The sequence below is a fragment of the Simochromis diagramma genome, unplaced genomic scaffold (assembly GCF_900408965.1).
Source record: "Simochromis diagramma unplaced genomic scaffold, fSimDia1.1 OVJJ01000583.1, whole genome shotgun sequence".
In the NCBI taxonomy this organism is placed as follows: Eukaryota; Metazoa; Chordata; class Actinopteri; order Cichliformes; family Cichlidae; genus Simochromis; species Simochromis diagramma.
This window is the reverse complement of record NW_024387285.1, coordinates 323965-349847: the sequence shown is the minus strand read 5'-3', so window position 1 is coordinate 349847 and position 25883 is coordinate 323965. Positions and strand designations below refer to the sequence as shown.

The 25883-nt window shown below is 45.8% G+C and overlaps 2 protein-coding genes across 6 annotated transcripts in view; both read right to left on the bottom strand.

The window, feature by feature from the left end:
• Positions 1–514: 514 nt before the first annotated feature.
• On the bottom strand, positions 515–4449 carry ctsla (cathepsin La). Its single transcript, XM_040003647.1, has 8 exons — positions 4343–4449; positions 3373–3509; positions 3169–3291; positions 2820–2972; positions 1849–2073; positions 1471–1639; positions 1203–1320; positions 515–913 (listed from the first exon to the last, which is right to left on the bottom strand). Exons 2-8 carry the CDS (start codon positions 3499–3501, stop codon positions 814–816), a joined length of 1017 nt encoding a protein of 338 aa, XP_039859581.1. The 5' UTR covers positions 3502–3509; positions 4343–4449; the 3' UTR covers positions 515–813.
• An 8893-nt stretch (positions 4450–13342) lies between these two features.
• dapk1 (death-associated protein kinase 1) overlaps positions 13343–25883 on the bottom strand; it is a 64179-nt gene continuing 51638 nt past the window's right edge. For all 5 annotated transcript variants that reach the window (XM_040003661.1, XM_040003662.1, XM_040003664.1 and 2 more), the window contains 8 exons: positions 23904–23981; positions 22028–22244; positions 19643–19828; positions 19355–19552; positions 18903–19041; positions 18376–18496; positions 18077–18265; positions 13343–17731 (listed from right to left, as the gene is read on the bottom strand). In XM_040003661.1, the coding sequence (XP_039859595.1) occupies positions 16436–17731; positions 18077–18265; positions 18376–18496; positions 18903–19041; positions 19355–19552; positions 19643–19828; positions 22028–22244; positions 23904–23981 (2424 nt within the window). In that variant the 3' untranslated portion in view covers positions 13343–16435. The remainder of the gene's footprint in view (positions 17732–18076; positions 18266–18375; positions 18497–18902; positions 19042–19354; positions 19553–19642; positions 19829–22027; positions 22245–23903; positions 23982–25883) is intronic.

Below are 25883 nucleotides of genomic sequence, written 5' to 3'. Positions count from 1 at the left end.
CCAGTAGAAGTCAATAATGATCATCAATCACGAAGTGTAGTTTTTAGGTGCTTTTTTATACTTGAAATATTTGGTGGTTTGAAGTAAAGAGCCTCATCTATTGACCAGAAGGCTGTTGGTTTGATCGCTGGCTCCCCCTGCTCGTATGTTAGAGGCGTCTTTGGATGAGATACTGTAAGTGCTCAGATTTATGAGAAAAGCATTATGTAAGCAGTATTTACTGGGTCATGTTTCCTTCTCACTTGGCACCTTTGTTGATCAGAAATCCACGAGATCCCACATACTGTGAGCTCATTAGCCTCATTGCTTTACATTTTAAAACCAGCAGAAGCACAGAGCTTTGTTGCATCGCTAAAATTAGCTAACTTAATGTTAGCTAACTTCATTAGCTTTCTAGAGCAATACTGTGACTTCTGCAGGGACAGAGTTTAATGTTGACGTCAGTTTGATTATAATCAGATGAGGAAAGCGCTCGGGGTGAAACGAGTCTTTAAAAACAGTCCTGAGACCAGACTAGTGTTTTAAAACTTTAATTGATCACAGTAAAAGTAGAAAAGAACTCATTTACAATGACCATAGCAAGTGGTAATGATCACTTACCTAGTACATATTTACAGAGAATAAAACAATGAGCTAATTTTTTCCTGACAACACGAAGTAGCAGAAAACAAAAAAGGGCAATTTCCCTAAAATCAGTGTTATTGGTGGCGAGACCTCAGAATCTCCTGCGTGTCTCACGTCGACTGCAGCGTCGTCCCTCCTGTCCAGAGTATTAGAATAAAAACACTACGGTGCTACGAGGTGGAGCCGGCCTCACACCAGAGGGTAGCTGGCTGCTGTCGCAATACCACAGTGGTTCTTTCGGTCTTTAGCCATGTAGACGTAGCCTTTGTCTCCCCACGTCTCACTCCAGCTGCAGAGAGATAAAACAAAAGTCAGGAGGTGACTGGTTTTGGTTCCTTTGTGATGCAGAGACGACGATACAAAGGGCCTGAAACAGTCCTATTTACATTAGAACGGCTCTCATACATATCAGCAGAGCGTTTTCCATCAGGCTGAGAAGTCTGTGACATTTAGGAGCTTCAACACCAACTGGAAGTGAAATTCATCAGCATTGAAAGGAAGAAGTGAAACTACTCTTGTGGAGTGGATTTTACACACTTGAAGCCCGAGCACGCTGCAGCTGTGAAAGCCTGACTGACCTGTTCTTGACGATCCAGTACTTCTTGCCGTCCACATCTTGCCCCTCAAAGCCGTAGCCCACCAACAGCACGCCGTGGTCCAGCTCCTCGCTGCTGCACTGTGGCTCATAGTAGATTCCTGAAATTTAAAGCCACGAGTCAAACCTGCAGCTCAGTTTGAGCATGAAACCTGACGGAGGAAGCTTTCGTCAAGTCAACTACTCCTCTCCTGTCCGTGCATTTTATAAGCTTTAAGTTAAAATGTGTTTTATAACTGGCAAACACCGACCTGACTGGTAAAACTGGAAAGACTCGTGGCCGGCATCAATGGCGACTGAAATGGGGCCAACAGCAGCAACGGCCTTCATCAGAGCATGCTCGCTGCCGCTCTTGATGTCTGTGAACCCGGTGTCATTGACAGAGTTGTACTGGGGGTCGTAATGGCACTTCTGGTCATCCTGTAAGAGGGAAGGTGGTGGTGAGTGAGGACAACACTGAGCTCTGAATCAGTGCTCTGTGGTTAGCTCTTTTCTTTAAAAAACTAATAGATGAATTAAATGATCAGTGACTCAATTATGCCGACAACTGATAAGTAAACTGCTGACAGGTCAGTAAAAGACAAATTACTTCTTTTCATTAGTGCTGAGGACACGTGAGAGATACGTACGGTTCCCAGGTAAGGGTAGGACTCCTCAGAGTCCAGGCCCTGGTTGTCCTTGACGTACTGGAAGGCCTGGTCCATCAGACCTCCGTTGCAGCCCTCGTTACCCTCGGGTCTGGAGCATTCCACCAAGTTCTGCTCGCTCAGCGACACCATCTTGCCGGTCTTCTTGAACTGCTGACCCTCCAGAGCTCCGGTGGCACTGAAAGCCCAGCAGGAGCCACACTGACCCTGAGGAGAGCAGACAGGACACGATGATGGTGAAGAAATGAAAGCACACAATGTCAGAGTTTTGTGGCTGTAAACTTCTGCATAAACCTAAGAGCAAAGGCAGAGGGGACTAATCGAACGACAGAAAATAAACGTATACACCCGCCTGCTGCACCTTGGCCTTGTTTACAGTGAGCTGGCTCCACCTGTTTGACAGCACCGAGTGAAAAATGTATGTCGAGGGGCGGAGAGAACAGGCTGTGCACTCATGGAAGGAGGGAGGAGGGGCATTGGTTGAGTGCAGTAAATAGATAATAAATACCCTGCAAACAGTCAGCTTATCTTCTTGCAAAACATTTACAGCAATGCCCTTCAACACATTTGGAACAATGCACATGACATCAGGCTTAATGCAAACAGCTGATGTAAAGAGGTGCGTCTGCGTCTCCACAATGCAAATCTTCAGGATTTGCATTGTGGAATTTTACTGAAGGAAAACGGACCACACTGTGGTCATGAAACCTGCAGGTTGTGCAGGATGACTCAAAAATCATCTAAAGGCATTTATCAGACAGCCACAGCACACCTGATGATGCACCAGTCTGGTTTGTTACAACCACACGAGGTGTCACCTGAAAAAGCCTCCTGCCTCCTACTTGCAGCCTGATCTAGTCTACAGTCTGTAAAACCAAGGAAGCTCCACCTTAATTACGCATGTGCTGCCACAGGGCCTCGAGCAACCAGGGTGAAAAAAACCCAGCAGTTACCTGGTCCTTAACGGGAGTCACGTAGCCCTTATCCCTCCAGTCCAGAGAACGAGGGGCCTCCAGGAAGTTGGGCTCCAAGAACAGGGACCCCTTCACCTTTCTCTGTGCTTCATGCTTGTAGCCGTTCATGAGCTGCCTGAACTCCTCGTTGGTCTGTGGGAACAACGTCAGGAATGTAACTAAAGCGACATCATGCTGCACTTTACACCTTCAAACTTCTATATCACCTTTATTTTTGCATGAGCCATGTTTTCCAGTGATATCTGCCTCATTCATCTTTCCAAAGGTTTAAAAGAGCCTAGATAAGTTTCACCATACGAGTGTGTGTGTGCGCAAACCGCTGGCTCACCATGTCTCCAAAGTGGTTCATGCCCAGGCGGTAGGTGTGTTTGCCCATGGAGTGCTCCAGGTTGTGCAGCTCGACCTTCTTCAAGTTTTTCTCCCACACCATCCTCCTCCAGCCCTCCTCCTTCTGCAGAGACAAAACTCAGTCAGGCCTCCTCGGCTGGACAGAAGAGCACCAGGTTTTACAGAAAGAACAACAACGCATCACCTCGTGGTATTTTTTAGCGTGCCAGCTCTTCCACAGGTTCCAGTGCTCATCCAGCTGTGGGTCCAGATGGGGGGCTGAGAGGACCGAGCTCAGGCCAACGGCCAGTGCAGCCAGCAGCAGCTTCATCATGGCTCCTACTGCAAAACAAGAACACAGCGTCAGGATCAGATTTCAGAGGCGCGATTCTGAAGAACTCAGTCCTGCAGGTCTTCGCAGAAACACGGTTACTCAACACAGTCCTTTTCTTATTTATCACAATGACTAAGTAGTAAAAGACATTCCCGACAGCGCAGTCATATCCTTCCTCCCCCCGGGCCAAATGTGGGGCAACAGTTAGGCCAAACACACAAAAGGAGCCCGCTGGATCCCGGGAATAAAAGAATAATCATCATCAAAGTGTATCCAAGAAAATCGATGCTGCCGATTTCCTCATCGCCATTTTCCTGCACATTCCCGAACGGAAACGAGGCCAGACCCCGACAATGAGCAGAGCCTGTTTGTGTTTGTGCAGAGTCACGGGATCGGCAGTCCCGGCGCAGAGCCAAGAAACCGGGCCGTCACCGAAACTACTACCAGGAAACCGAAAAGAAAACCAAAACTTGACCAGCATCCGGCCAGAAACACCACCTGATCGACGGGGTCCCGGCTTTTCTTAATCTATTTAACGCTAAGTGGCGAAAAAGCAACGATGGCTGCCACCGAAGCACAAACCGCAGATCACCGCACACACAGCCGAACGAAATACAAAGCGATGGGTGTGATGGAAACAACAGCAAAATGTTGATTATCGTCGCTAAAAAACATTAAATTTAAAACGTGCTAAATTACAGATTTTTAAAACGGACACTGGCACGATGTTTATGCTAGGTTTAAAAGGCGAAAGAAATATCCCACAAATAATTCTGATTAAACTTCCTGTTTCTAAAACGTAACCGTCAGACCTGAAAACGAGATTGAAAACTTCACTTACTCTAAAAAATTCTCGACGCTGAAAGTGAAGAAAAATAACCTGCTGCAGTAACGCTGCGCTAAACTTTATAAAGGCTGGACGGACACCCAGCTGCTCCGAGGCTGCCCTGTGATTGGTCCGCTCTTGTTTGCTCCCAGGCTCCGCCCACACGGGGGTCTGATGTCATCATGGCAGCACGTGATTGTCCCCTCACCAGCCTGCGGGTAGCTGTTGTTGTTGTCGATGGTTTTTTAGATAAGCGCGATTTTAAAAAGAATCGATTTAATCAGCGTGTTTTTGTTTGAACGTGTTTTCAGTCGCAGAGCCTCTGATTCATCCCAATGCTGCTCAATACCGCTGATTACAAGACAGAAGTATTCAGGAAAACACTCAAAAGTACACCCAGCAAACTATTGGTAACAATGATTAGTAATAACGATTTATTCTGTGTGTTACTGAAAACACGTCTGCTTTTGTACTTTTATATTTCTGTGGTGTGTGGGGGACTTTTTTAAAAAGTTAAACTGGTAAATAAATATACTGTTACTGAAAGTGTGTGGAGAGACTGAAGTGAAACCCCACAGAGAACCAGGCCTGCAGGTTTTCTGCTGCATTTGTTGTTTAACCAGAGGAGGAAATTAGAGAAAGGCTTCCAGATTCATCTGCAGACATGTCGTTTTCTTTGTGTGAAACTGCGACTGCAAAAATAGGTATGGACAACAAACACCCACAGAAGGCCTCTCAGTGAGTTTAAAAGTTGCACAACAACAGGAGCCTGAGATGGAGGGTAAACACTGAATGTTTGTTACTGGGTCATAAAGGAGATTTGTAAGGGGGAAAGTGCTGAATCTTTAGTTGTAGACAGTGTTTGTGTATGTTTTTGTATTTTCCTTCAGTGCACCCCGCCAGCACCAGATTTAAGGTTCACTCCAATAATTTTGCCGAAGTAAAAACAGGTTAAATTAATCCCTTTTTAGGTTATTATTTAATAAAAATAAGAGCTGATGATGATAGATGGAGAAGAGTAGATGATATATGATCATATCATTTACTCTGTAAAATGAAGACGGTGCACTCTGCCATCGTTTCCAAAGTATACTTTGTGTGATCCTTCAGGTGTTAGACTGTAACAGCCTGACAACGACCGCACTAACATACAGAGCAGCAGAGACGGGCCACATGAATATACATGAACACTGACCCTGAGTCAATCAGTGTTCATGTGATTGATAAGACTGAAGGACTCTGAACAGGCAGAGCTGTGATAATCTGACCTCAGGAATTACATCATGATATTTAGGTTTTTATTACTCTGCAGGTTCAGATTTAAAATGCACGTGAACTGTGATGCACTAATATGTTACAACTTTAAAACACAATGTGTGGAAGTTTACATATGTGCCCACTGTGGCAGGTCCGTGTGAATAAGGGAGCAACTAAAAGCAGCTTCTTCACATGATAATGCAACAGCAGAACAAAACTGCTGCACAAACATCTCAAGTTCGCTCTGGATTCTGGAGGTTTTGCTGGTGTGTCTGTGGTGTGATTTCTGCACGTGTGCTCATCTTAATACCTGGACTCTTACTGGCTGTAGCTCAGATGAGTTCAATTTATTTTCCCGTGTCCAGAATCCTTCCTCACTTGACGTGGCAAAAAACGCTGCCATGGACGAGCTGCTACACAGAAACAACGACTTTATAATTTAGGACCTCCGAGATCTTTCGTGCAGCCCATCAACACGAAGATGGATGTTTGGGCCTGAAAAGTGACGCCAAAGCAGAAGTTGCATGTAGTTTGATAACAGTTGTTTCTCTTTCTTTACTTTGAACCCAGTAAACGGGTGAACGCCGGTCGGAGTGTTTTGCTGCCTTTGAGCAGAGCCGGGTTTCATTTCTCCTGCTGGTTTCATCCTTATGCTGCGATACGGCTTTAGTTTCATGTTACCTACATTACTGCAGCAGGATGCTTCTGAACTGCATTTCCCCAAACTGGTTTCAGCACACTGAGTCTAAACCACACAGTTAAATACCAGCAATGCACATCAAACACGGAGTATAGAGTGCCAGCAGCAGACACATCAGCAGTGATTCATCCACATCTGCCCCTCTGTCTGTCATGCATCTGTGTGGTCACATATAGGAAGCGGTTAAATTAGCGCAGCATCGTTCTTTACTGTACAGCAGTCTAAAAAAACACTGTGTCCTTCCTTGCATGTGTCTCTGCTGCTGAGCACAGCAGGCATATGACTGAATGTGTTGCTCAAGCCGTGGCACACATGACAGCGACTGCCCGAGCGTTTTCTGTGCGGTCATCCACCCAAAGCTTCTCTCAGAGGAATCTGTCAGACGCGATAACTTTATCAGCAGCTGTTTCCAACAAGTTTATCAAAGAAATGTGATTTAAATCAATCAAGCATGCTGCAGGGGAGCACACACAGTGCTGGCTTATGAATGGATTTTCCTTCATGGGTCACAAACAGCACAGTCTGAGCCATCATGTGGGCCGGACCAGCAAAGAAGCTAACTCCAAATGTTTCTGTGTCACAAGAATATTTCAGATTCATGCGTCACCCTCTTACAAAACCATGAACCATCAAAGATGTTTCCCAAATTTGGCCGGTTTGGATGAAGCAAATTTAGATTTCTACATATTTTCTCATAAACACAAACACAGATGAGCAGAGTAGCAAAGTCAATGCATGGAAGTGAAACAGCTTTTACACTTTGAACTAACTGCAACGTAAGAAAGATTAAGGCAGCGAGGACCAATGAGAAATAAGATCAGAAATCAGTGTAGAGTTTGGATGTACGAGAGCCTCTCAGTGTTTTTGTAATGTGCAAAAATGAAACTATGTTTAGTTCCTAAAACTAAAAAAACTCATTATGCAGAATCATTTTATTACCGGCTCATGATGGTTTTATCATTGTGTAAATATTTTAATGCTGCGGATGAAGACGCACGGGTGAACTTTGTGAACTGTAAATGTTTCTGTCATCGAGGCGACACATTCCTCTGATTAGGATGTTTAATCAGCTCAAACACTCCGCCGGGTTATCAGCTGCTGCGCGCGTCTGCCGACCCCGAAACAAAGGTTAACACACGGCCAGTGATCAACACAACAGGCCCATCACTCAGTGACACTGATGATTGTCAGTGATTGTTTCTGTTCACAGTCATTCAAACGTCTGCAGTCGTCCAGGAATCGCTGGAGGTGCAAACAGCCTCATTACTCACAGAAACACTGAAGTACTCACAGAAATATTTCAGCACACAAGAGTGAAGTCAAAGCAGCAAAGAGCCGGATGTAGAAATGTGAAATAAAAATCATGCAAATTTAAATATTCCAAACTTTTAAACTATTAGAATGAGAGAAATTCATTTGCTCTCATTTATTAAAATAAAATAATGCAAAATAATAAAATAAAAATAAAATAACAAAACTGGTGATTAAATTTGATAAAGTAAAAAAAAAAAAGAGCAACTCATTAACGTGAAAAAGCAGCAGTCAGATGAAAGTGTGTCCACGGCGTTACGTGAAGCGTGCACGTTACAATCAGCCACGAAGAGCAGAGGTCACATGAGTGTTTGCAAAGAGTCGTAAATATTTGCTTTCATAACAAAAATGTATTTTTATTTATTTAATTATTCGTGTTTATGTTGCTTCACTTTTTCTTTTCAGTCATAATTAAACTTTCTTAAAAATATTTTCTTTTTTGTTTGGTTTTGTTCTTTGTGTTTACATTGTTTCATATTTGTGCCAATAAGAACGTGTTACAGAATTATGATGATTTTTAACGTAGTTTCTTCCACATCACAAAAGCAGGTTTCTGTTAAACAGTTCACACAGACTTTATTTTCACTGCTCATCTTAAAATGTTTTAATTTGTTCACGTGAAGCAAAAATCTTGAAATGCATTAACTTGTGGTTGTACGGTGCCAGGAAGTGGATTTATTGAATAAACTTCCATATTAAATACGTTTGAAGAAGCTAACTAGCGATGCATCGGTGTGTTACACAGGCCTGTTTGGACCACCTTCATGTTTCTGGATTGGGATCATCAGAGTCACTGACGTTTTGCATTTTTGTAGTTTGTTTCCAGTGTTTTCTTTCAGATTTACTTCCTGATGATAATCTTGATTTGAGCTTTTTGTTCATGCAAACATGAAAGACGGTCAGAGGTTCTTAGTTAGCGATGCGTCGCTGTGTCGATTGATCACGTCTGTAAGCAGAAAGCACAGATTACGCCTCTACATCCATGTTATGTGGTCATCATGTCTTTATCTTCTGTTTTGAAAACCCCTTAAAACGAGATTTATCGTCTGATTTTGACCAGAACAGTCGGTGAATATTTAGTGGATTAAGGAAGTGCGCTGCATGTATGTAATGAAGCGTATGGAGTCAGCTGATGCTTCTCTTGTTTCCAACAAACTTCCCTTTGGCTTTGCTGACAGGAATGAAACCAGTTTGTCTATACATGAAGTCTTTACATCACATCCTCGGATGACCGACACGTTTCACAGTCACATGTCACGCTGGTTTGCATCTGGTCCTGACTGTGTGGAGGTAAACAACAGTGACCATGTTTAGCTGACTTGTACAGTCAGACTCCACAGCACAGCAGCTCCTTTTCTCTTTTTATGAAGGACGTCAGACACAAAGCAACACATGAGAAAAGACGCTACAGGACTATAAGACAAAAGACAAATCATGGAGACGGGCAAGACCGGAGGAAGTGGAAACGCAACAGATGCAGAGAGGCTCAGAGGTTTCTGGGCCTGAAGAAGTGATCAGAGTGCAGACTTTCAGTTGTGACTCAGTTTTACAAACACGTTTGGATGGTTTCTTTCAGTCATGTGACTGACTTGGCCATTGCACTGTCCCATCTGTTTACCTGGAGAAGCTGTTGGTTTGCTGTTTGCAGTGCGCTTTGGGTCATTATTGATTCGAGTTCTTCACAGCAAATCAGTTTTGCAACACTTGGCTGAATCTGAGCAGAGACGTAGCTCTGTACCCCTCTATCAACACGTCATCGATAAACACCGGTGACCCGTGACCTTCGGCAGCCACGCATGGCCATATCATAACATTCCTGCACCATGTTTGGCAGATAAAGCTGTAATCAGGTCATGGATTCAATGAATCTGCTTTTTCTTCGTGACCCTCGCGGCCCTTATGGATGTTTGTGTTTGTGTTTTTGAGTGTAATCAGATGTTTGTGGTAAACGCTCCGTATTTTCACTCAGGAAGCGTCTTCTTACACCACCTGCCTCCTCAACAGTGATTTAGATGTTCTGAAGTTGTTTTCTGTTAACCATAGAAATAATTCTGTCGTCTTCTGTGCTCTGTCAGGTTTTTGCTGTTGATGATCCGACTCGTGTCGTTTTAAAGACTCAGATTGTTGATTTGGTCGTTCCTAAAGGTTTCTCCGTCTCTCTCACAGGTTTAGTTTGGATTTTCAGTCTCACTCAGTTGCATCAACGTCTGTTTGGACCTCTTTTTGAAAAGAAACCAAATACGAGATTAAAACCTGGAATCAGCTGAAGATATTTTATCTGCTCATTGTGTCAAAGAACTGTTCACCAGTCGTTCAACCACTTTTTAGGCCTTGAAAATGTGAGATTATGTTTTAAAATGACCATAATTTCTCCTTTTTTTAATGCAACGTTTTGTAAAAAACCTTTGAATTAAAGTTAAAATATCTTTGTTTGATTTCAAACCCAGTGTGCTGTTGTACAAAGTAAAACTAGAGTCCAAAACCGTGTGGGCCTAACTGTACATGAAGTGCAGTTAGAGTAACAACAGGCAGTGTTGATGTTCACTGAATTAACTTTGTATATGTGTTAATGTATTCTTTGAGCATTTGCCTAATATGTTACCAGAAGCCAGATGAATAAGAATCAGAGTATTGATATTAAATGTGCTAAAGAAGCATTTTGCAGGCGCTGCCTGTACCAACCAGCACAGACCCTGTAAACAGAACCCTCGGCACACTTTCCCAAATCAAATCAAACAATCCTGCTGTTGCTCAGAATCAGGTGACAGGTTCAGAAACATGTTCAACAGCTCGACTTCTTCTCTACAACAAATATTTCTTAACAACACAGAAAGTTGGGACAGTTTCCAATCATGTGAGAGTCTCTGTGGGTGAACTATTGTGACGTCCCTGCTGCTGAAGCTCCACAATGAACCCAGAGGAGTGGAAACAACTTGGTGTGGAATTTGGAGAAGAGCAGGCCTCTGTCTGCAGCCCTTATTTCACAGCAATATCCAAATCTTTCTGATCCACATTAATCCCAGAAGGTTGATTCCGTTCGTCTGGACATATTGTTTCAGTGCAGAAATATTTCATCATTCGATCAGATGACTGACTGCAGGTTTCCCTGTATGTTTGCTTAATGACCAAAACTATCACCAGTGACTAACAATGTAATAACATATGGAAAAGAAATAGTAAAAATGATTTACTCATGAAAGTGGCCACTTTCTCATTACTTTCATATATTGTTTTAGTATCCAAAACATACAAGTTTCATTTATATAATTTTTCAAGGGATCTTATATCTGTTTTCACTCTTGTATGCTTTTCATACAAGTTTCACACAAGACAGATACAAACATTATAAGATTTATAAATATCTTTTCCATATGGGCGAGCCGTGAGACTGAAAAAGTCTCTACTGAGTGACAAAACGTTTCTCCCACTCAGAGTGATACAGGATGAACTTTCTGGAGCTACATGATCACCATCACGATGTGATCTACATTAAGTTTGTCAAGTAATCCTGCTGCAGTCATCAACATTTTCTCGGTTTTTGCCCGTGTCTTTTTCTGTAAAGCAGAAGCACTCTGTAAAACTAGGACATCTTAGCGTTCACTGTAACCCTGATCAACGAAAACAGGAACAACCGCAGGTTTCTCTTCAGCCCTGCAGCCACAAAGAGTCAGAAGAATTCTGACTTGCAATGACTTCACTCGTTTCTTTAGAAATAAAAACATTTTTAATTAGAGAAAAAAATTATTCACAACCATCCACATCCTACAGGAGCTTTAATAACTGCTGATATTTATAATCTTTCACCTTTCTAAAGCCCCATTCCTTAAAGACTGCTCAAAGTTGTTTCGCTATTAATTAATCCTAAAATTTACATACATCATTTTATCTTTATTATTAAAAGACTATGTAGCAGCCGTCTTACCTAATTATGGGACGATTTTTAACCTCAACAGTAGCTGAGCACATGTAGAAGCACAGTTTATTTGAAGATTTTCATTGAGGATTTAGAGTGTATCGCAGTGTAGTGCTAAGTTACAAAACATCTTATGGCCTCTGGTGATGGACTCACCTTTGTGTTTATCCTGTTAGATAAACTCTGTACTGCAGTGGTTTGAATCGTATCTTACACATTACATTGTGTTCATGTAAACAGGGAGTCTTCTTCATATGTAAAAGGTTGTCATGGAGTTCCACAGGGTTCTGTGCTAGGACGAGTATTTTTTACAGTATACATGCTACATTTAGGCAATATTATTAGAACCAGAAGCAGATGACATAAGTAAAACAATTAAACTACAAAAATATATACAAAGACCCTTTTTGCATATAGGTATATGGCCAGCAGGCACCAGTATATGTATATGAAGACCGTGATGGATCTTGGAGACTTTTTACCAGGATATACAAACATATATCGTATTTTCCACACTATAAGGCGCACTTAAAATCCTTGAATTTTTCTCAAAAATTTACAGTGTGCCTTATAATCCGGTGTGCATTATGTATGAATACTTGTTGTGCTTATTTACTTTGAACTGATTTTATGTGGTACATATATATAAATCAGTCAAAAAATGCTTTAGTATGACTTTGGTAAGCTAGGAAGCCGCGCCGCTTGATGGCTTGGAGCATTACGGCTGCTGTAGTCAGGAGCCTCGCGGAGTAATCTGGGTCTAAAACGCCGTTACTTCATATCGCAAAGTCAAACGAACACTGCAGCAGCACTGAGAGTTAAAAACTGTCTAAATTCTTTCATCTTCAATAAAATGATCAGTGTTGCTGCTCTACCAGGTGTAACAATTAAGTTTAACATCCAGGCATCCATGAAAACAGAATTTATTACATTTAACAGAGTTAGAAGTTAGCAGGAAGTTAGCTCGCTAGCTTCCACCTAAACATGATATAGCATGTTCTGACTGAGAGACTTCTGAAAACATTCAAATGTACAGCTCTGCTATCACTTCCAACATAAATGAAGACAGAAAACTAAACAGCAGTGACGTTTGTAGGGTTACTGAAGTTTGGCTAGCTGCTATATAATGATGTGCTACATGGTGGCTAGCTACACAGCTATGTTAGCATAATATAAACAGTGAAGCTGGAGGATGAACGCTAACACTTTTCCACTCGATAAAAGTTAACGTGAGGGTTCCCGATGGTTAGAGACAAATACAGTCGCATGGCAGGATGCTGTAAACGGACCAAACTTCAGTCAGGAGAACAACTGAGATAATCCATCCACAATATGAGGTTAGTCATTAATATACTGCAACAACACGGGAATAGAGCAGCTGCCAGAGAGGTACAGAAGTGGAGGAAGCAAGAAGAACGAGTTCAGTTCAGTTGACTTATCTGTTTTGTTTCGCTTAGCGCCTTATGGTCCAAAAAAAATACAGTATGTAGGTTTGCTTACTTAGAAAAAAAGAATAATGTAAAATCGAACCTTTAGTTGGATCTTACTAAAGCTTCTTACAGACTGCAGTGTGTAAACTTTCTTTGAACGTTGTGCCTGAAAAGTGTTCGGTCAGTGCAAACTGCAAAGATGTTTTTAGAGCTCATCTTTAAAGTAAAGTCAGGTGTGTCAGTCCTTTGATTGATACGTGTGCACACACAGACAGACAGGCTCCTGCTAATATGAGCAACCGAACTGCACATTAGAGTCACTGAACTAGCATTAATCAGCCCACCTGTGCTGGCACGCTGCACCTGTACAGTCTACTACGAACACTTAAATGATGCAACCACACTGGCATTAGGTAAAGAATTTATTATAAAATGTATTACACTATAAAGTGTCAGCAGTACTAAGAACATGGCATTCCAGGACATGCTAAGGATGTAACATAAATAGCAACAGAAAGATTTGTGCAATGCGGCGATTATTCTCCAAGGAGGAAAAGTCACCCGACAGTAAAACCGAGTCGGTCCCTCCTCATCGACAGAAACATCTCAACCTCAGCAGAAGCTTCCAGGGAGAAGAAACCGAACAGACAAACTCATCATAGTGATTCTCAGTTTTTACAAAACGATCCTCTGAAACACAGAAGAGTCTCTTCCCTTTCCAAACGCCACCTCTCAGCTCGTGTACTGTACAAGGCAGAAAGAGGAATGAACGAGTGTGTTTGAGGCACACAACATTGGCAATGATTATACACAACTCCGACAACAGCTTCAATAAAAAACAGAAAACTCAAATCGCGTTTCAGATCAGTTTGGGACATTTCCTTTCCTCGTGTTCCTGCGCACATGTTGGCGTCTTTGATTCATTTTTATTGTCACTATGTTTAGGAAAGATGTGCAGTACATTCATTTTTGCCTCAGCAAAAAACAAACAGCTTAACAAAAAGCTTTGAGTATTTACATCACAGCTAACAGTTTGCTGTGTTGATTGGCGAGAAGAAAGTTTAAATCTGTGAACAGATGGTAACACTGGAGGAAGAGAAGCTGACAGCAAATACTGCACTCTGGCACGGAGCTCGTCTTTACACAGCGCGTCCTGAAAAAGTCCTTTACATCCGTCAAATGTAACTTCAGGAGTGAAACCGTCCGACGCACACGTGCGCTGAAAAACAAGCTGTTTTCTTCTTCAGGTTCAGAGTGAGGGGCACAAACGTTACAAAACACCAGCTCGCACAAAGTGAAAATGCTTTTCTCTGACATTTCTGTCATCAGCAGCCTTTGGCCTTTTTCAGCTAACAATACTAACATCACGCCGCCGCTTCCCTGTGCTTGTGCTGACCGCGGCCGGGCTGCGGCTTCATGCTTCACAAAGACAAACTGAAAGAAGGCATGAAGCCACGCGCGGCCCGCCGACAACGAAGCTCAAATTTAGCTTGACAGAGGTGGCGTGGATGCCACTGTGCAAAACTCTGACCGCGGACGGCAGCTTGATTAATGACGCCCCTGCGCCGGCGATAACGCTTTAAAAACCTGATGAGGAGGCATCGAAGAGGCGCGGCGTCAGCGTCTACTGTAACCGCTGCTCGTTTAAGAGAAGTACAAAAGTACAGAAACCAACCCAATTATAAAAAAAATCACCTTTCTGATTAGAATTTAGCGTTTTAGTGAAACTTTCTATTCAAAGTACTCAGCGTGAGGGCGTCCTCAGCCCACCCTGTGATGGGTTAAACATTTACTTTGCAGCTTGTTACACTTTAGAAAGGTCAACATGAACCCAATACCACACAGTCCTTTAGAAAACCCTCCTTTTCCTGTAAAAATGGCTACGCTTCCCTTTGTGTGAATGAAAGATGATGTTTACAGAAACACTGATGTTTACAGGTCCCAAAGTTTCCCTGGAGTTTTCAGGAAAAGGAATCGCAGATATTAAAATGCGAGTACAAAGCAGAACGTTCTGTTTCTAAGGTTTTGGCTCCGGGGTGTCTCCATGACACCACAGAGACGGGATATACCTAATATCTTAGGCACTGAAGCCCCGCCCACCTGCTATTCTGACCTACTTTTAGAGAGGGGCAGCCAATCCGAGGAAGGCTAGCTTAAAGAGAAAGGGGCAAAAACAGCTTGTTTTAGGCCGAGCGGCTGCACTAAGGCCCAGCAACAGATAAATGCGCATTAGTTTGCACTGTGGATCATGCAAAGCTGCTCTAATACACCAGACTGCTGTTACTAAGTAAGCTGCTCTGGATTGGCAAAAAAAAGTGAAAAGTTCTCTTGAATATGCAAATGACATTTACATTGACATGGTTTGATATGATGTGCACTCATAAATCTGTTTATCTGATACAAGTCGATGTTTAACTTGAGCACAATTCTGAAGCTCTGGGGAGATCACAGCTGCACACGTGCCAGAGGTCTGAACAGCGATCTGAAAACAGCAGCTGTGATGGTGAAGGTGAGGTTTGACTTAGACTGTCTGAGTCCAGCAGACTTTAAAGTCCAACTGGAGACCAAAACTGTAATAAGACAGAGTTTATTCAAAGACATTCACGGGAAGTTCTGGGACCTGTAAAGGTTTCAGCTGTTGGATGGAAGAATGCAGAAATCTGAACTGAGGATTAGCAGGAACATCAACAAACACACCAATCAAACATGAAGGAAATGGTTCCACCCACTGCTGACACGTGTCGTCTCCACACATCTGTGTGCGTTTGCTTTTGTGAAAAGTGAAACAGCACGAGACCAGGTCTCCTTTATTTTTATACAACATGGTCTTCTTCGTGTTAGTGACAGCCGCCAGATAAATAGACGTGTTAGAAACTCATTTTACTTTTATATCAACAAGGCACAGTTCTCCAAACATCTGGAAAAGACTTCTGCTTTGTACCAATGAGACTGGCTGTGCTCTTCAGGGAGGTAGAAGGCCACCAAGGCACTCTGAAAGAAATGCTGTAAATGTATTAAACGCTAAGCTGAACGACCAAATTTCACATCAGTAAACCAGAAGCGAGGAGGGAGCTGATATTAGATGTAAGCGATGGATGGAGCGAGCAACACGACACACACTCAGCCCTCGGGTTCGAGCCACACGTGCAGCTGCCAACTTTCTGACCGCACGTGGAGATTAGAAAACGGCGCTGTTCCTTGGAGTGAGACTGGAGTGTGCGTGACAGCAGGAGGGACGTTAGGAAGCAGCAAACAACAAGATAGAAAGAGAAGAAAAACACAGAATTCCTCTTTGGAGCTCGGAGCGTTCGGTTCTTTCACGACATTCGTAGCGGGAGGAAAGCTCGGCTGTACAGGTGTGGAGAGCACAAACACAACATCTGGTTTGCACGGCAACAAAACGGAGCGATTAAAGTGTGAGCAGCTGGACCGGAAAGATTGCACGAGTCCGTCGTGTCAGAGCGACCTCCTGACGTCTGGCGGGGAACAGCGAGCCCTCAGCGGGAAATGACGGAGCTGATGGAGTTGTACGATGTGCCGCCGTTGCAGGTTGGCGGGTAGCCGTTGGCGGCTCCTCCCAGCGCCTCCGTGTTAACCTTAAACACGGGCGACGCTTTGAGCAGGAAGTCCGCGGCGTCGCGCCGGCCGAGCTCCCTCAGCTTCGCCATCAGTACGCCGACCCTGCTGCCCGCTCGCCCGCTCCACTCCTGCAGCAGAGCCGCCGTCGGGCTGGGCTGCAGCGCGGCCTGCTGGGAGTCCGAGTCCAAGTCCAGCTCAGAGGTGCCGTTTGGAGTCCCGTTGCTGTATTTGGCCACCAATTCAGTGAGGCCCAGGTTCATGGCCAGCAGGCACCAGTCTTTCCCCATGGCGTCTGGAGGGTCCAGCATGCGGCACAGCTTCCGGCGAGCCAGCAGCGGCACGTCCGATATGTGGACGTCCGTTCCCAGAATCCCCTGCTGGTAGATTTCAGCGCAGCCGAACGCCAGGATGCTGCTGAAGCTCTCCCGATAGCCGCCCATGGTGTTGGTGAGCGAGGTCTCTCGCTGGACTTGAGCCCGGAAGAAGTCTTTGGGTTGGTAGACCATGATGGGGGCGTGGTGTTCCCGCAGCTGCTGAGGGCTCAGGTAGTATTTGGCGGTGAGCTGTCCGGGCAGCGTGGAGGCCAGCAGGTTCTCTGTTATACTGCAGAGGGTGTCCAGCAGGGTGTAGCACTTGGCCCGCTCAGAATCATGTCCACGGACCTGAATCTCCACACCCTGCCCGTGGTTGACCAGGAGGATCATGGCCTCCACTCCTGCCTGGCTCACTTTGGCGCCGTTGGTCCACAGGTGAATATCTCCATCGTTGTCGTCGGCGCCGTCCTCCTCGGGCTTCTGCTGGTGGCTCCAGCGACACAGGTTCACCTGCAGCTTGTGGAAGAGGCCGCAAGGGAAGGGAGTGAGGTGCTCGGCCGGGACGATTCGGACGCCTCCGTAGAGCAGCGAATCCTCCTCCTCCTCTTCGGTCCAGGACCGGTGGAGGCCGTTTGTCTTGATGAGCGCGGGAACATCCACCATGGTGGGGTTGGTGACGTCCCGGGCGCAGACGTCCATGGCATCCAGGATCTGCAGCAGCTCGTCCACGTCGCTCTCAGGCGCCAGGGCCTGCACCTCCTCCAGCCTGTAGCGCCCCCTGTAGTGGTGGATGGCTTTGGGCGTCTCCACGGAGAGCAGCTTGCCGAGGATGCTGCTGCAGAGCCATCGAGGCTCCAGCAGGACGACGTCCTGCACAGTCTCACTCTGCATGATGTTGATCTGTGGAGGAGACGAGGGAGAAATGTGAGCGCGTGGACGTTTATCAGAAAAATTAATGTCATGAGACAAAGACAGAATACAGAAAGAAGCTAATAAATATTTAAGGAACAACATTAAATGGAACTTTTGCTTTATCTGTGAAAAACATGCAAATAAATAAATAAAGTTTTGGTTCCTCATTCAGCTTCCTGAGCAGAGGCACAGAAACAGAACACAGTGTTCCTGCTGCTGTTCTCACAGATGAAAACCATCTGGTTTGGTTTATTCAGGAGCCTGCAGTGCCCCCTGCTGGCACTCAGGAGTAAAACACTGACTCCTTTTTCCTGCTCCTGGTCAAACACTCACCTCCCCCATGCTGTGGAGCTGCAGGGCCAGCGTGCGCAGGTGATCCTGGCTCACCAGCGGGTTGATGTGCTCCTGCACGTCACTGACAAACTGCTGCCACGACATCAGCTGGTTGGGTCCGCTGAGCTTCCTCCAGGTCGGCAGAACGGCCAACAGACGCTCCGACAGCAGCGTCATCGGACTGCACCTCTGCAGAGACGGAGAAGGAAGCGGCGACAATAAACGACCACGCTGTGTTTGTTCAGGTATGAGGACATTTAGAATAAAGAGGACGGCGAGTGAGAGTCTGCAGAGCTCACGGAGACGACGCTGGCTCGAAGCTCCTGCAGGTGACTCCTCAGCAGCTTCATGTCTTTAGAGTTTGAGGCTCCAGCGTCCATCACAAACAGTTTGTCACTGATCTGCAGGTCGTTCCCAAACCTGGACCGAAAACCAAAAACACCAAACTTTGTAACAAATCACTGAAATCTGTGTGATTAATACGTCTAATTTATTCTCTGCAGGGATTCTTTGAGGTCGCATCGACTGTCTTGACAAAAAGCCGCTCGCTTTTTTACTCATCAACATAATCTCCACTGACTGATGGCTCTTTAACTTTTTCAAGCATAAACATCAAAGCAACATTAAAAGATTCTCAAGCTCTCCTCTCTCTAGATCTGGTTTTACAAAACATTAGCTCTGCTGTGTTAGCGGTGAAACTGCTGAATTTGCTATCTGCTGTCTGATCAGTAAGGCTGACACGTACGCTCGCTGTGACCGGATCATGTGACTGACGTGATTTAAGCTGGCACCACTCGGTGCAGTATGGAGAGGAGGTGCTCTTCACCTGTTCCTGACTTCCTTCAGCAGCGCCCTCTCTTTGTCGTAGCTGAACTCTCCGGAGAACGCTCTGGGAACGTCGGCGAGGTCGGCGTGCGTCGCCACCAGGACGACCGCGAGAGGCTGCTGGATCCGACCACCGAAAGCTGAAGAAAAGTTAAGATTGTGAACCGTCACAGTAGACAGCTTATCATGGTCAGGTTGTGTAACTGTCTGGCTGCTGCAACAGCAAATGTAGTTCCCACAGCCTCGCACGAAACTGTTTAAATGAAGCTTCAAAAAGGCCAAAACTACTCAGGAAACAAAGACTTTCAAACCTGCCGACTCTCTATCGTTGCAGCTTCTACTTCCTGTCTGCAGATCTGCTCCTAACCTCAAACATATCGATGTTTTTAAGAAAAAGATTAAAGTCGACCATCCACCGACCGCACGAAGGCAGTAGATGGTTGGTCTGCTTACAGATGCTTTCCTGCGGCAGGGTGAGGGCCTTCAGCAGGTTCAGCCAGTAGGTGATGTGGCCCAGCTGGGTCTCGTACGGCTCCTCCAGGCTGAACAGGACCACGTGGATCGCTGTGACATCGTTGGCCGCAAAATAATCGTAGGTGCAGTAGTAGACCGGGTTTCCAGAAAACTCCCACACGCTGAAATCTCCCACGCCTACAGAGAGGGAGCCGAGTGAGCTTTGCTTGAATTTCACACACAGGTTTAACCGTGGACGTCCTCCGCGGGGATCCTCGCGGCTCTCACCGTGGATGTTGGCGTGCTGGATGTCGATGGCCTTGGTGGCCTGTTCGTCAGCCGCAGACAGAGCGCTGTGCACGGGGGAGAAGACCTCCAGCACGCCTTTGGTCAGGCTGGGCTCAAACATCATGCTGCGACTCCTCACGCTCACGTTCTCACAGCCGGGGTACAGGTTGGAAATGCTCACCGACACTGAACACAGACATGGAGGAGAAACCATGACAACCACCGGGACTACTTTCAGTTAATGCAGAATTTTTACTGATTTTTATTTAGCAGGGACACACAGGAGAAGCAGAGAACCTGCAGCACTATGTTGCTGTTAGATCAGGGAATAAATCCTGACTCCACAGTTTGAGCGGTGATGGTGTTTAAAGACACAGCGGCTGGTTTCTGCTCTCAGAGGTTGTTGTTCTGATCTCTGCTGTACTTCAGCGCGCGATCGACTGTGACTAACGCTCAAAGTATTTCAGATTAAGTGCAGATGTCTCTCTCTGCTGCAGCAAACACATCTGCATCATCTTTACCAAATAACCGCCGCTTGCAAACACAGGGGGGCGCCATTTCCCTGCTCATGAATCCACTCTGCAGGGACAGTTTGGATTTTCGGGACCACACCTACAGCTTGTTTTTGAGGTCTTAATCACAGTAAAATGACATCCTGGTCTTTGGGTGATCACAGATCAGTGTGACATCATCGCTGGCGTAAAGAGCTGGAGGAGAGAAGATGTTTGAGACGGACGATAAATCGGGGAAAAGGCCAGACGCACGATGGTTTTTCACAGCACAGCGAAGGACAAGTCAGAAACTCAGGCACATCTGGACACATCCACAAAACAGATGTTTATTTCATCCGAATGTTTTCATTTCTGATGGGATTTTATACTTCAATAAAGAGATTGTAAAGTATTAGTGGCTGCAAATCTTTTAATTCCAGTCGTTGGGAGGCCAAAACCTTTGTTAGATGTGCATTTTGTGAAAAACCCGTGTGTGTGTGTGTGTGTGTGTGTGTGTGTGTGTGTGTGTGTGTGACGTTTTCCTCTCTGCACTAACATAAAAGCTGCCTCCGCCGTTTCACAGTCGGCTGTCACGGCTTCAGTTTGAACATGCAAGCGTCTGCTCGGCACTGCAGACGACGATGATGAAGACTTTATCCTCCACCAACTGGCAACTGCAGAAAACAATGAACCCATCTCGTCTTCTCTCATCCTAAACGTGAGGAAAATGTTCTCACGTCCTGGTTTTTGTGATCGGTGTAAAATGAGTGAAATCCTTAAAGCCAACAGGTTCCGCTCATTTTCTCGACGTGGAGAGAAAAAGCTGTTTTCATGCCGTTTAACGTCGGGCGGTTCAGAGTTCAGTGAAGCGAAGCTGCTCACGTCTTCTCTCGCTAACAGGCCTAAAAAGAGCGCCGCTTTTACCGAGGAGCACCTTTCACGACGAGGCCTCTCGTTAATGGAGCTCCGCGACATTTCAAAGTTCGCTACAAATAAGGAAATAAAAGAATATATCAGCGCACGCCGAGGCTGAAAGCCACAAAATCAATATGCAGCGTTCAGCGGTCTCGGGAGGCGACGCTAAAATATCGACACTTGTGTTTCTTTGTCTTTGGCTGGATTCACGTCACGTATCGCTGCAGAAACAACAAACGGTCGATACGGACCGGCGCTGACTCTTTGAGACGCCGGCAGCCTCACAGATGGAGGAGTCTGCTCACGCACCTGACCGTTATCAGCCCGGGCGTCACGCAATGGCTGCAAGCGGCGCATAACAGAGCAGCTAAAGGGGAGAGGGGGTGGAGAGGAGGGCAGACACTGAACACGTCGTCACTGCACTTTCCTGAAAACCACGAACACCTCACAGACCTCAAGATATCCGAGCCTCAGAGCAGCACCTGAACTGTTTCCCTCAGCAGACAGTTGTTCCATTTGTGCTCATCTATCACTTAATCCAGAGGATTATTATCAATTTCACCCTGTGAGATTCAAACTGCATCTCAGTACGAGACTGTGAGGGCTCACGTTCATGCTCACATCAGAGCAGCAACAACAGCTGCGTCTACAACGTGGATAAAACGAGACATTTAATAAAATGACTCACGCTGAAGTTTTCTGAGACAGATGTGCGAGGGATTAACTGCACTCCTCACAAATAAACGAAGGAGTCTCTGTGTGTCTTTCTTTGCTTTTCCCAAACAACATTCGCATGTGTAGCCGAAGGGTGATTGGAGGGGGTGGAGCCTTTCAGAGCTGTCACCAGGTGACACACACCTGTCTGTACCTGCACAAACTCAGGATCTTCTTGCTGTGAGGGGGCGGTGCTAACCGCTGCGGCAGTGAAAGCATTAATGCCGAGCTGCTGACGACGCGACTCCACCTGTCTGTCACCTACCGGGAGGTTTGGAGTTGACGGGCGAGTTGGGGTGCCGGGCCGCGTTGGTCATGCGCGTCCTCCTCCTCCTGAAGAAGCTGCGCAGGATGCCGCACTTCAGAGACTCCAGCAGCGTGCTCTTCCCGGCTCCCGAGTGTCCGAAGAGCTTGAGTTTGATCCGGGGCTGGACCGTCTGAGTGGGCCGCAGCTGCTGGATGTAGCTCAGCTTGTGGTTGTCCTGAACCAAAAACACACCACAGAAGAAGACATCGACAGCTCAGGTCACAGACACCTGTACACGACTCCCACAAGGCCCCAAAAATCACATGACACATTTCAACTAATCAGATTTTGTGCTGCTGCACATTATGTCAGCTTCAAACTGCAGAAAAGCTTATTTAAAAATACACATCAGCGTATTGTGTTGAAGAGATATCAGCTGATGTGGAACCAGAGCTGGGCTGTACTTTAGCTCAACGCCACAGGCAGCAGTGTCAGCTCCATCCAACAAATTCAATTCATTCAGTGTTATTTACACAGCGCCAAATCACAACAACAGTCGCCTCAAGGTGCTTTAAATTGTAAGGTTGACCCTACAATGATACAGAGAAAAACCCAACAGTCATATGACCCCCTATGAGCAGCACTTTGGCGACAGTGGGAAGGAAAAACTCCCTTTGAACAGGAAGAAACCTCCAGCAGAACCAGGCTCAGGGAGGGGCGGGGCCATCTGCTGTGATTGGTTGGGGAGAGCGAATCAAAATCACTAAATGCTTTTATTTTGGTGGATGAACAGGAGAGTTCCTGTGCCTCAAACAAAACGTTCCATATCTTATGTGTCTATAAATACTTCAGTTATAAAACATTTAAATGTGACAGCATTAAAACGCCGTGGCTGTGAGCGGCGTTACAGGAGACGCTTTCTTCCAAACATCATCGATTCTTCGGGCTACGAGGACGGTTTTTAAAACTGCTCTTAATGTTTTTGTAAAAATGAAACAGTGACTCAGCCGCAGGAAACATTTACAACAAAAGCCAGCTGCTTGCTCACGCCGCCGTAGATCTGACAGCTCGATGGAGCCGTTTAAGACGTTTCTCTAACCATCCAATGAGTCACGCATCAGAAGTGGCCCCAAACGCTGCGAGCGGATGCGTGGGATGTGAACGCGCTCCTAATCCCACCTGGGTTATGCTAACGTGTCAAAAAATAATTCATTTCCAATTTCAAAACGTGTGATTCACAGAATCCGGCTTTAAAACGAACGAGTTCTCGTTTCAAGCCGGGTTTCTGCCCCTCTTGGTTCTCGACAAGTCGGCCTTTTCAAACGTGCCAAAGTGTCTGAGATTAGCCCAGCATATGCAGAGGGCGGCTGTTTTCACAGCTGCTGCTTCATGTTTTCACCGATTCTCAGCAGGTTTTCTAGAAAAAAAGAGACGTCGGCGTCACGTAGCTTTAGACGAGGAGTCTGAGCGTGTCCTGGTAGCTGTGACCGGGAACACCGGACGCACACACGCCGCTGTGGAGGGTGAAGCTGATCGTCATGGAGATGAAAGGTTTGGCTTTCACCGAGCGTTCGTCCTCTCACCTGCACGTGTCGAGCAAACTGCGGCCCAAAGTCTAAAAACGGCGGATCGCTAAAATCTAACACCTCCCGTCTTCCCGAGACGTCTCTCTCCACACCTCTGCACCGAAATAGACCAAGTGTGACGACTGTGAAGCCCGACTGTGCCTCATCACCCCCATCATCATCATCATCATCTGCACTTCCTAAACCGCGTTCACAGCATCACATCATTTATTTTTATAGCCTCATTCTTCAAACAAGCTCAGCTGACACAACTTGGTTTAACACATCAGTCCAACTCGAGGCTTTTGAGCCTTTTTCTTCCTCTTTACCTTTTTAAGCTTTCCCAGCAGCGACACGACGTGCTCGTGATGTTCGGCCGAAGCCAAATCCTCCGCCGTCTTTCCATCCTGCAGGAGGAAAACAAAAAAAGTCAGGTCTTTAGTAAACATCACATCTCCTCTGGCTCCTCCTCAGCTCCACTGAGGACATTCGTAGCTCGAGCACAAAAAAGAGCTTCCAGACACGTCTGTAAATAACTTCCTGTTAAACCAGTTCAGCAGACGCTGCTTTTACTTTAACTGTTTCCCCCAAACTTACATCACGTGTTCAACCAGTTTAGATCAGAACCAGCAGATTAGATACACAAATCATTTATATTTGTATATTTATTTACTTGTTCATCCATAACAGGAAATTCAGCAGATATTTTGGTTTGATCGACGCTGACGTCTGCTGTTAGTGATTTATTAGTCAGCTGTTTCCATTTAATGGATGTTCTCCAAAAACATCGACGTAAATCAGATCGATGCGCCTGAAGTGACCTTTATTTGTTATGACAGTTATTCCTCATCACGCAGCGTCGTCTCTCAGCTGATGTCAGTGGATTAATTACAGCTGCGCACACACACACACACGCACACGCACACACACACGCACACATGTGTTACTTCCCCTCTCCGCTCCAGCGCTCCGACACAAACGCCACATTCCCGACAGCGTTCATGTATCTGGCACTACCATCTGTCACTGTCCGGCTCGGCTGACGCTCCGCTGGGAAAACCTGCACGGACGCCTGAAACGCCCACAGAGCGCCGCCGCCTCCTCCCAAACAGCTCGTCTGTGATGAAGAGGAAGATCGACACAGCGTGCTCACTGTTCGACTGGAAAGCTTTAATAAAATCATTTCTCCTTCCTTTCACGAGCATGACTCGTGTGACGATCGGACTTCGACATCGTCGACCTCCCGAGCCGACTGGATTGGGTAAATGAAGTCTGAGCATTTAGACGCGTGGACGCTCTCGCGGTGCTCGCCTCACACAGATGGCTGAGTGTCACGATTATTACTACTGATGCCTGGCAGTGACAGATGAACGGCTGGCGTTATGTGAGGAATATTAGATCATCCACAGTATTTCCAGCCCAGACTAAATATCTGCTGAAACGGAAGCTCGGGAACGAGGAGTAACGGTGAAATCGCAGAGGCTGGAATGATTTGGAAGAATATTTCAGCCTCCACAGAAAAACCAGGCAGAGATCACAGAGGCACCGTGGAAGGTTGTCCTCCCTGACACTGAATTATACATCCCAGTGTGCGCTCCACATGAAACATGCACAGCACATCAGCTGCCATACAATATTAACATCCCGGGAAGGCAGAGAGGGAAAAAGCTCAGCGCGGATCGTCTGCTGCTGGAACCAGATCAATTCAATGGAATTCATGAAAGAAAGAACATAATGCATCAGGACTCGAGCAGAATTAGATTTGAGGCTCTGAGACGAGTTTCAATGACGGACAAAAACACGTTACTTCTGATATCGGCGGAGAACGCTGGAAACATCTGGAAATCATATCTGAACAGGCTGAAAACATCTGCACAATAACAACTGAGGTCATGTTGTGAGCTCTGGCAGGAGAAGCAGGGAGGCGCCCGTGATGGAGGCTGACGCGCCGACCCTGACGTGCGCTCCAGGTTTGCTGAAGGTCTCTTTCGGTCTTTGGCTGCTTCTTCGCTCACTGTGAGTCCAGTTCTTGTACCGAACATTTGACACGAGTGTTTTTGTTTGTTAGAGACTTCAAACGATCAACATTAACATTCACATAAATGAAATTTTAGCTCGTGACATAACTCTTTCAATTCCGTTTGATTTTATAAAATCATGATAACAGTTCTTCATAAAACCACTTGGATCCTGGACGCGGCTCGGATGAAGTCATCTCCTGGCCTTCGGCGTGGAGAAGCATGAGCTCAGAGCGCTGAGCTTTGAACGAGAAATAAAAATCCTTTCGGATCTAAAACGATTGGACATGA

What these genes read in the sequence shown, in the direction of transcription:
- ctsla (XM_040003647.1), bottom strand. Translation starts at nt 3,501, where the DNA reads ATGATGAAGCTGCTGCTGGCTGCACTGGCCGTTGGCCTGAGCTCGGTC. An exon ending in TGACTCCCGTTAAGGACCAG is followed by an intron (nt 2,074 to 2,819) that starts GTAACTGCTGGG and finishes TGCTCTCCTCAG; the next exon opens with GGTCAGTGTGGCTCCTGCTG. An exon ending in TTTCCAGTTTTACCAGTCAG is followed by an intron (nt 1,321 to 1,470) that starts GTCGGTGTTTGC and finishes TTTAAATTTCAG; the next exon opens with GAATCTACTATGAGCCACAG.